At 45.2% G+C, this 10,628-nt stretch overlaps 1 protein-coding gene across 1 annotated transcript; it reads left to right on the top strand.

The window, feature by feature from the left end:
* The first annotated feature begins 2,060 nt into the window (after positions 1–2,060).
* LOC101754430 (homeobox protein knotted-1-like 10) lies at positions 2,061–9,167 on the top strand. Its single transcript, XM_004960328.2, has 5 exons — positions 2,061–2,822; positions 2,926–3,039; positions 3,178–3,307; positions 8,273–8,523; positions 8,618–9,167. Exons 1-5 carry the CDS (start codon positions 2,595–2,597, stop codon positions 8,810–8,812), a joined length of 918 nt encoding a protein of 305 aa, XP_004960385.1. The 5' UTR covers positions 2,061–2,594; the 3' UTR covers positions 8,813–9,167.
* The last annotated feature ends 1,461 nt before the right edge of the window (positions 9,168–10,628 follow it).

Genomic DNA, 10,628 nt, shown 5'->3' with positions numbered 1-10,628 from the left:
TAATTGCACAGTTTTGTTGTACTTTGCGAGACGAATCTCTTGAGCCTAATTAGTCAATGTTTGGACAATAATTCACAAATACAAACGAAATGCTACAGTGTACTACAGTGCTGTAACAGTAATTTGACACCTTCAAACTTTGGCAACTAAACAAGGCCTCAGAGAACAGTATCCCAGCTACGACCGCGCATACGGTTCCAGTTACCATTTCCATTGTTTTACACTAGAGCCGGTTAGTTACACAATGGCAATAGCATTTGTTTTCTTTGGGACTCACTTTAGCTTTAACGGTAGAGAAGATAACTTTTTGGTGAAGCTAAAGTTCATTAAAAATGTTTAGCAAAACGACTTTATAATGATAATGTGGGTAATTTTGGAGGAAATAAATATTCAGGGAGGGAGGAGAAGCCGCTAAAATTATTTTTTTCTCCTTTTCTTTAGTGTAAGCCAACACTCGATGCCAACACAAGAACTACATCATCACGTCAATGAAAAATACTAACGCTCAAAATTTATAGATGCTAGACCATAAGGAATTATAAAAATAAAATCCCCACCTGCATCTAGCTTAGTTTATTTCTTTTAGAAAAATAGTACCGCAAACTCAGACATTTCAAATTCCAATCGGTACCGCAAAATCCAGACATTTCAAATTCATACCAAGCTGACGGTAGAACGGATCGGGTGATAAGATGACACGTGGCGGAATGTCACGTCGGTAGTACTGGCGATGGGACGGCGGGAAAGACGGGCGCCTGCCCCCACTCCATTCACCTCTCCCACCCACACCCACGGGCCTCTGCCTGGCGCACCCACCCCTCACCGACATGTGGGTCCCTCGCAGCAGGCCTACCTTTCACTGGGCCGGTGTGCAGGGCCCACGCACCTCCCACGTGCGAGCCTCGCCGCGGGGCCTACCCCGGTGCTCGCGTGTGTTCTCCGGGCCCAGGCTGCAGAGGCCCATCTCCTCCTTCGAAGCAGCAAGGAAGCAACAGGGCGACGAGAGGGACTTCAGAGAGGACAGTGCCCTTGGTTTACCCACTGTGCCTGCCTCTGCACCCTCCAATCTCCCCTTCCCTCTTTCTTTTCCCTGTAGTACTGACTACTGATCAAGTCGCTTGTTACATTTTCCTATCACGTGCTTGAAGAACTAGGGATTTGCATTTGAACCATGGAAGTAGAAATAGTAGAGCTACCTCCTTTTAGAACACAATCAGTAGGTTAAATTTGCTTTTTTTAGTTTAGGAAACTTCATGTATAACCAAGGGATTGTATATTGTTCCTTTAGGGGGAGAGGGACATGATTCATTAGACTAATGGCCCGGATTGGATAGAGTACATATATAGTCTTTTATAGTGATTTGTGATCTATTACATCATTAATTACATCACCCCACATCAATTATCAGCATGATTGGAACAGCCGCTGCGGCTGCTTTTCATTTGTAGCTGTACAAATCCACTCTCTTTCAAGTGTATGAAAACTTGCATTCAAGCAGCTGCAGCGAGCATGCCTAAATTAAATATGACAACGTCCTTGCTCGCGGTCGCACGTAGTATCGTTTCTTCTCCCAAATTAAACAACAGACAAGCATTCCTATGTATTAAAAATTTTAATCTTTCCTTAAAAACTCCTACTTTTCAAACATGATTTGCACCTTTTTGTTGTCCAAATACTAGAAGTGGTTGGGATAAACGTGCAATTTGCTTAATCAATTACATGAGAGTTTTATAACAGAAATTACAATGCAAACTGTTTGTTGTGGAAGTGCTTAAAAGTTTGAGATTCATTTTTCCTCATGCTCCAGCCAGCTCTAAAAGGAACCATGCAATATGATCATACCTAGCAAGTAGCAAAAGGGCATCTCTGGAAATCCTACCCATTCTAGGCCTCTCATGCAAAAACAACAATCACCTAATCCCCTCACAATAGTGCAGCTTCTTCTCCCTCCCTCTACCTAAAAAAATTGTATAATGAAAAAACGAAAGAAAAAACCCCTACCATACAAAGACCCCAAACAAACCATCCCTGCACATTTATTTATTTTCTTCCCACAGAAAAAACACCTAGCTTTACCTCCCCAGCTATTCCTTTGCCTTTTCCCAATCTTCCCTTTGCTTCTCCCTGGCAGGCACTGCCTCCTCCATCATCCTCCCAAAGCAGCCAGCAGCCAGAGAGAGCCAGTTCAACCCCATGTATCCCGCTGCTGCTGAGATCACGCCCAGCTTCTGCGCCTGCAGCTCCAACAGCAGCAGCTGCAGCAGGGTCTGCAGTGCGAGCGGCTGCTGCTAGTTCCCCTTCCCCTTCCTTTCTTGCCCCCCCTTTTCTTCTCCTGCCGCTGCCGCCGCTGCTTCGTCTTCCTGGAGCTTCCTGGCCCGTATCCACACATGCCCCAAGAACCAAACCAATAAAGAAACAAAACCACCGGAGTCTTCTTCTACTACTATTTCTAGCCATTTTATTATCTGGATGTGTGCACAGATGCATGTAGATAGGCAGAAGAGCAGAAGATTATAGCTCTAGAGGTGTAGCTGCTTGGCTGCTGGGCGGGCGAGTTCTAGTTCCAGTCAAGAGGAAGATTGGAGCGGCGGGCATGGAGGATCTGTACAGCATCCACCCAGGGATCTCGCGCGCCGGCGGCGGAGGCTCCGCGGCCGCGGCCAGCGAGGCGTCCGGTGTCGCCGGTGGAGCGGGCTCGCCCCCACCGCCGCCGCCGCAGCCTCCCCCGCCGCCCGCGGATCTGACGGAGCTGGTGAAGGCGCAGATCGCCGGGCACCCGCGCTACCCCTCCCTCCTCTCCGCCTACATCGAGTGCCGCAAGGTACCTCGCCGTCGCATGGATCATGTGGTGGCTAGCTTGCGCTCGCCGAGAATTGCGGAAAGATTGCGTCTTTAATTACGCGGTTCTTGATTTGGCGTGGCAGGTGGGCGCGCCGCCGGAGGTGGCCACGCTGCTGGAGGAGATCGGCCGGGAGCGGCGCGCCGCCGCGGCCGCCGGCGGGGAGGTCGGCCTGGACCCCGAGCTCGACGAGTTCATGGTACGCCAAGCGCTCACCCGTCTGCGAAGCAGCAGCCAAGCACGGCGCGCACACCACGCGCCTCTCGCCTGTTCTAACTCCTTGCGCTGTTATTACATGTGATCGGCGCGACGGCGGCGGCGGCGGGGGCGCGTGCAGGAGGCGTACTGCGGAGTGCTGGAGCGGTACAAGGAGGAGCTGTCGCGGCCGTTCGACGAGGCGGCGTCCTTCCTCAGCAGCGTCCGGACGCAGCTCAGCACCCTCTGCGGCGGCGCCGCCTCGCTCTCCGGTAACGACCCCGCTCGCATCGATCGCATGCGACTCCCTCCTCCTCCATCCGCCGGTGAGCTTAGGCAAGCAAGTACGAGCTGGCCTTGGCATCGCCATTGCGGACATGACATGCATCTGTGCAGGACGTGCATTATTGCTCTTGTGTGAGATGAACGAAGACTGAAGAAAGCTAGCGTGTGTGTGCGAATATAGGGGCCGGGCTGGGGGAAGAGGAGGATAGCTAGCTTTGATGAATGCGTGTGCGTGTGCGTGTGCGTGTTCTTGTGTGGTCAAATCGTGTCCATGCAAATGGGGTGCAGGGGTGTCAGACGCCGGGGTCGGATGAGTAAAGTTCTGGGCGTGTGCTAGCTTGCTCGACTGCTCGTGTAGGGTTTTTGTCCATGGTTCCTGTGCACCATGGCTTTGCCTTTGCAACTCTCTCTCTCCGCACTCTCTTCTTCTCTCTCTAGATGATGGAGAGAGAGGGCATGGAGGTAGCTGGTGCTTGTAGACTTTGTAGGCTGGCTCTGATGACTGATGGAACTAGAGAGAGCGCTGATGGGCAGTGACACTGCTTGGATGGCTTTGGGGAAAAGAGAATCTTGCTCGTCCATGCTAGCCATAGTTACTGTGCCCAGTGGTGGAAATTTCTTGTCGTGGGGCAGCTCAAGATTTTGCTCTGGATGCTGGCCTGGCTTTCTTAACAATGTATCGCATGGTTTTCTGATGCTATATATGATCTCGTCCATGATTTTGTTGTGGTAACCAGTGATTAAGCACAACAATTACGCTCACAGAGGGATTTTCCATGTGCTTTATTATTATTTTCTGTGATTCAAGATGAAGTTTTTTTTGGTCGATGCGCTTACAGGTAAAATCATCAGTTGTTGCTTGCTAATGCAGCTTAAACATATAGTAAGAGCGAGTTTGGGTTCGCTTCCAGTTAAGCCCGCGGATGGAGATAAATAATTTTCTTTACCTGCTTACAGTTAGAGTTGCTTTCTGTTCTCATCGGCAATTCCATGTATATTGTGACATCTCACCACCATAACAGGTGAATTTGGAGCCGTGAACACCACGGACTTTTGGAAACTTCACATGTTTAGGGGGTGTTTGGGAAACACCTGTTAAAGTTTAACACCTGTCACATCGGATGTTTGGATGCTAATTAGGAGTACTAAACATAAGCTAATTACAAAACTAATTGCACAGACGGAGTATAATTCGCGAGACGAATCTATTAAGCCTAATTAGTCCATGATTTGACAATGTGGTGCTACAGTAACCATTTGCTAATGATGGATTAATTAGGCTTAATAGATTCGTCTCGCGAATTAGCACAAGGTTCTGCAATTAGTTTTATAATTAGCTCATGTTTAGTCCTCCTAATTAGCATCCAAACATCCGATGTGACACTGTTAAAGTTTAGCACCTCGTATCCAAACAGCCCCTTAATAAAGTCAAAAGGACGGTGTTTGGTAACTATGGAAGCATGTGAAACCTTTAATACTACCTAACAAACAGTAGCACAGTGCTCGTCAGAACTGTTCATGTTTTGTTTTTTTCTTGCCATTCCAGACCTCCAGTCTATTGAGGCAATGCCAAGTAGAAACGTGCAGGTTACTGCAAAGGAGCATGAAACACAATTATTTGAATGGACCACAAAAAATATATCTCCTGTTTACATAGAGGGATAATGATTTTATATGTCTAATGTGACAATTCGATCAAACCACTAGTAGTGTGCACACATATTAATATTATAAATGCATGCAATGAGAGTCTGCAAGCGAGCAGTGTGTATAACTAATATTGGAAATGTCAGGTAACTGAGATAAATATTATAAGAAACTGAAATAATTGATCGAAGCTTTGTGCAACCATATATATTATAAGAATACTAATCCCAAAATGACAAGACCAGTGAACACCAAATAAGTATTCTTTGGTCTATTCAGTTATGTAAATGCATGCAGAAAGTAGCACTAATGAATGCATATATCTGTTTAGTTCAACAATGTGTTATGATCTCATATTCTAACAGAAAAAAGGTTAAGTAAAGTCATATAGTGCATCTTAGAGAACTCCAATTTTGAGGAGCTATAGCAACTACCTAGGGCCCTTGGAAGGAAGGAGAGGATGCAAACAACATGTGGGAGAAGATGGCAAACTACATTCGGAAGGTGGCCTCGGAGGTGCTTGGAGTGACCAGGGGGGTAGAGGCGTAGATAAAGATACTTGGTGGTGGAATGAGGAAGTCCAAAGGACTATTAAGGAGAAGAAAGAATGCTATAGGCGCTTGTTCCATGACAGGAGTGTGGACAACATAGAGAAGTACAAGGAGGCAAAGAAGATCATAAAGCGAGTAAGTGTGGCAAAGGGTAAGGTGTATGAGGATCTTTACCAATGATTAAGTACGAAGGAAGGAGAGAAGGACATCTATAGGATGGCTAAGGTTCGTGAGAGAAAGACGAGGGACTTCAACCAAGTTAAGTGCATTAAGGATGAAATGGAGAACATCTTGGTAAAGGAGGATGAGATCAAACATAGATGGCAAAAGTATTTTGACAAATTGTTCAATGGTGAGAATGAGAACACAACCTTGCAGTTGGATGACTCTTTTGATGACATCAACAGGCACTTTGTGCGGAAGATACAAGAATCTGAGGTCAGAGAGGCGTCGAAAAGGATGAAAAGTGGTAAGGCGATGGGCTCGGATGGTATCCCAATTAAGGTATGGAGATACCTCAGGAATATAGCCATAGTATGGCTAACCAAGTTGTTCGATCGAACAAGATGCCAGAAGAGTGGAGGAGAAGTATACTGGTACCAATATACAAGAATAAGGGAGATATTCAAAGTTGTACTAATTATCGATGAATTAAGTTGATAGCCATACTATGAAGCTATGGGAGAGAGTTATTGAGCATCGTTTGAGAAGGATAACACGGGTCTCTATGAACCAATTTGGTTTCATGCCTGCAAGGTCAACCATGGAAGCTATTTTCTTAATAAGACAAGTTATGGAGCGGTATAGGGAGAAGAAGAAGGACCTACACATGGTTTTCATTGACTTGGAGAAGGCGTATGACAAAATACCAAGGAATGTTATGTGGTGGGCTTTGGACAAGCTTAAAGTCCCAACAAAGTACGTTGGACTTATTAAGAACATGTACAACAATGTTGTAACTAGAGTCCGAACAAGTGATGGCGACATAGATGACTTTCCGATTAGAATAGGACTGCATTAAGGGTCTGCTTTGAGCCTTTATCTATTTGCCTTGGTGATGGATGAGGTAATAAGGGACATTTAAAGAGATATCCCTTGGTGTATGCTCTTCGCGAATGATGTAGTGCTAGTTGATGAAAGTCGAGCAGGAGTAAATAGGAAACTGGAGTTGTGGCGGGAGACCCTAGAGTCAAAAGGTTTTAGACTCAGCAGAACTAAAACTGAATATATATACAACACATGAGGAGGGAGATGTTAGTTTGGAAACCCAAGATACATTTAGATATTTAGGATCAATGCCACAATGAGATGGGGATATTGATGAAGATGTTAGTCATAGAATCAAAGCGGGGTGGATGAAGTGGTGTCAAGCATTAGGAATTTTATATGACAAGAGGGTACCATTGAAGCTAAAAGGCAAGTTTTATAGGATGACGATTAGATCTGCAATGTGGTATGGTGCAGAATGTTTGCCTACAAAAAGACGACATGTCCAGCAGATAAGTGTTGCGGAAATGCGTATGTTGCGTTGGATTTGTGGTCATACGAGAAGGGATCGAGTCTGAAATGAGGATATACGTGATAGGTTAGGGGTAGCACCAATTGAAGAAAAGCTTATCCAATACCGGCTGAGATGGTTTGGACATGTCCAACGAAGGCCTCCAGAGGCATCGGTGCGTAGTGGAACCCTAAGGTGTGACAGTTTTGTGAAGAGAGGCAGAGGAAGACCAAAATTGACATGGGAAGAGGCAATAAAAGGAGATTTGAAGGGATGGAATATACCTAAAGATTTAGATTTAGCCCTGGATAGGAGTGCTTGGAAAACAGCTATTCATGTGCCTGAACCCTGATTTGTGACTCTTGTTGGGTTTCAACTCTAGCCTACCCCAACTTGCTTGGGACTGAAAGGCTATGTTGTTGTTGTCGTCGTCGTCATCTTAAATGCACTGGGTGTTTTGGAAGAAAACATTAAGCATTTACAAAATTTGGTAAGAAAGATAAAAATTTGAACAATTAACCCTTGTGCAGTAGATTAGACAGAATATGCAGTCACTAACTAAACATCTACTTGTTGCGCTTTGTTTTGCTTTGAACTCGAAATCATGTTTACCTCAAAACAATGTAAAGCACATTTTTCATGTGGACTACTCTCATTGATTAAATCTTTGGTTTTCTGTAGTTATTGAAAAAAATCGTTATCTGCCCAAATTGTTGCTCGTTAATCCAGATATGCCTTGTTTCTGAATGTGATATAGTTGCTGTCTGGTTCTTGAATGTGCTTCTCTTTGGTTCATAAACAAAGGGATAGTTGTCAGTATGTAACAGCCTGTGGATTGCATCGTGTCTCTGCTTTGCATAAATGTCCTGTAATCTAAATATCAATTATGCTCTCTTACTGTGCTGAAATCTTATTATGATACTTGAATCCGTCTTGTTCTGTTGATGTGGACTACTGTCATTGATGAAATCTTTGGTTTTCTGTTGTTATTGAAAAAAAAAATCGTTATCTGCCCAAATTGTTGCTCGTTAATCCAGATATGCCTTGTTTCAGAATGTGATTTAGTTGCTGTCTGGTTCTTGAATGTGCTTCTCTTTGGTTCATAAACAAAGGGATAGTTGTCAGTATGTAACAGCCTGTGGATTGCATCGTGTCTCTGCTTTGCATAAATATCCTGTAATCTAAATATCAATAATGCTCTCTTACTGTGCTGAAATCTTATTATGATGCTTGAATCCGTCTTGTTCTGCATCAAGATGAAATGGTAGGGTCCTCGGAGGATGAACCATGCTCAGGAGACACAGATGCGACCGACCTGGGGCAGGAGCACAGCTCGCGCTTGGCTGACCGTGAGCTCAAGGAGATGCTGCTGAAGAAGTACAGTGGCTGTCTCAGCCGCCTGCGGTCCGAGTTCTTGAAGAAGAGGAAGAAAGGGAAGCTACCAAAGGATGCTCGGTCAGCTCTGATGGACTGGTGGAACACGCACTACCGCTGGCCATACCCTACGGTAACACCCTGAAAACACGTATTGAAATAGTCAAAACTGTACCCAGAACTGATCTGGCCGCGATCTTGGGATGACATGCTGGTGCTTTTGGCAGGAAGAGGATAAGGTGAGGCTGGCGGCGATGACCGGCCTGGACCCGAAGCAGATCAACAACTGGTTCATCAACCAGCGGAAGCGGCACTGGAAGCCATCTGAGGACATGCGTTTCGCGCTCATGGAGGGCGTCACTGGAGGTGGATCCTCCTCTGGGACGACGCTCTACTTCGACACGGGCACGATCGGGCCGTGATCGAGGCCAACACCCATTTCGGCAGGCAAATGGCATACATTTACTGGCAGCCGGTGTTTGCACTGCACCGCACCGGTTGTGTCATGGGCAACTGTTGGTTGATATGGAAATTAGTCATATTGAATCAATAACCGCGTCATTTTGTCAGATTATTGTGTATATGGGCAACAACAGTATGTACAAGGGAGTTGCCGTTCAGGTGGCCTGTAAAAACTCTGTCTGGAGGTACCATAACATGTAATTGTCTGTATGCCCATTGATCACCCAGTTATTACATCTAAAAAAGATACTGGGAATTGGAAATTACAAGTGATAATACTTGTAGCAATGGATCTTCCTATTGTTCCTGTGTGCATTCAGACAAGTGTTTCCTGTGTGCAAGTATCAGGTGCTGTCGCGCTCATGCTGTGGCCAATTTTGCTGCTGGTGAGAAATTTGTGCCGCTGCGGCGGCTCGGATGCGTACGAGACTGAAGAAAGATTTCCCTGACCGGAGCTGCCATTTCTTGGTTTGCTTCGTCGTCTTCGTGTCGATCGTTAACTGGAGCAGATGCAGAGGATGAGGACACGTCTCGTGTCTGCTCCAAGACCCATAGATATTTGATGGTTACTTTTCCCTGTTATAGTGTTATTATAGGGTTTGACGGAGCACTGGAAATGGATAGAGCTTGAGGAGGAGGATAAGCTCTGATGATGATGATGCTCGCTTGTTAGAATGGGTCAACGAAATGGATGCTATGCAAGGCCCAGCTAAAAGTAAGGCCTTAAACTGGCCTAAAAGGATAGCACAAGTGTTCTAATTTGAGCCCATGAACCAGAATTTCGTGGTCCAGGTCCATCCCGATCCATGGAACTGTGCAAGGACAAAGGGAAGCCACCAGTTTTGTGGCTGCTGTTCAGATAGGATTTTTTTTCGTCAGGAGCCAAGAACTGAACAAAAATAACGAGCTCAACTTCAAAACAGAATCTAGTGAATTCACTAATTCAGAGTAAGTACGGATCCTTTAAACAAAGTAGCTGTGGAGGAAAAATGGAACATTGCTGGTACAATTGGTGCGAATGAATTTCATAGGATGGGAAGAGTTTCTCCATTGTTTGGAGGAATCGTGGAAATGAATTTCTAACCTCATGTTTCCAATTCCTAGGTTCAAATGCAAATGAACATCTAATACCGAAATTAGCGTGCCATTTTCATATCTGTTTAGACGGAACTTTTGGTGATCACGAGCTAACAGCAGATTAAGGAAGCAACGAGGAAGCTCAAAAGTTCGAAACAGAGTTCTGAATTCAGAGACGTAAGAGCCTTTGTTCTTCAAGGAACGGGGAGTGACGAGTATAACCGTTTCGATGCAGAGAGAGTACATTATGAGATCCATGAAAATGTGATTCCGACCTTTCATGGTCTAAAAACATAGTACTGCTGTTCTAATTTGAGCCTATGAACAAGAAATTCCATGGTACAGGTCCACCAACGATCCGTGGAACTGTGTAAGGGCAGAGGGGCACCACCAGTTTTGCTTGCTTTTCTTTTTTGGGTCAGGAGCTAAGAACTGAACAAAAAATAACGAGCTCAACTTCAAAACAGAATTTGGTGAATTCGGAGCAACCACGTCTCCTTTGAACAAAGGAGTTGTGGAGGAAAAATGGAACATTGCTACTAGAATCGTAAATGAATTTCAAAGGATGGGAAGACTTTCTCCATGGTTCGGAGGAATCGTAGGATGATCTCTAACCTCATGTTTGCGATTCCTAAGTTCAAATGGAATTAACATCAAACACAGATTAAGGAAGCAACAAGCGAGCACAAACATGGGGAG

The sequence above is a fragment of the Setaria italica genome, chromosome III (assembly GCF_000263155.2).
Source record: "Setaria italica strain Yugu1 chromosome III, Setaria_italica_v2.0, whole genome shotgun sequence".
Taxonomy (NCBI): Eukaryota; Viridiplantae; Streptophyta; class Magnoliopsida; order Poales; family Poaceae; genus Setaria; species Setaria italica.
The sequence above is the reverse complement of the archived record's forward strand: the minus strand, read 5'-3'. Positions and strand labels throughout refer to the sequence as shown.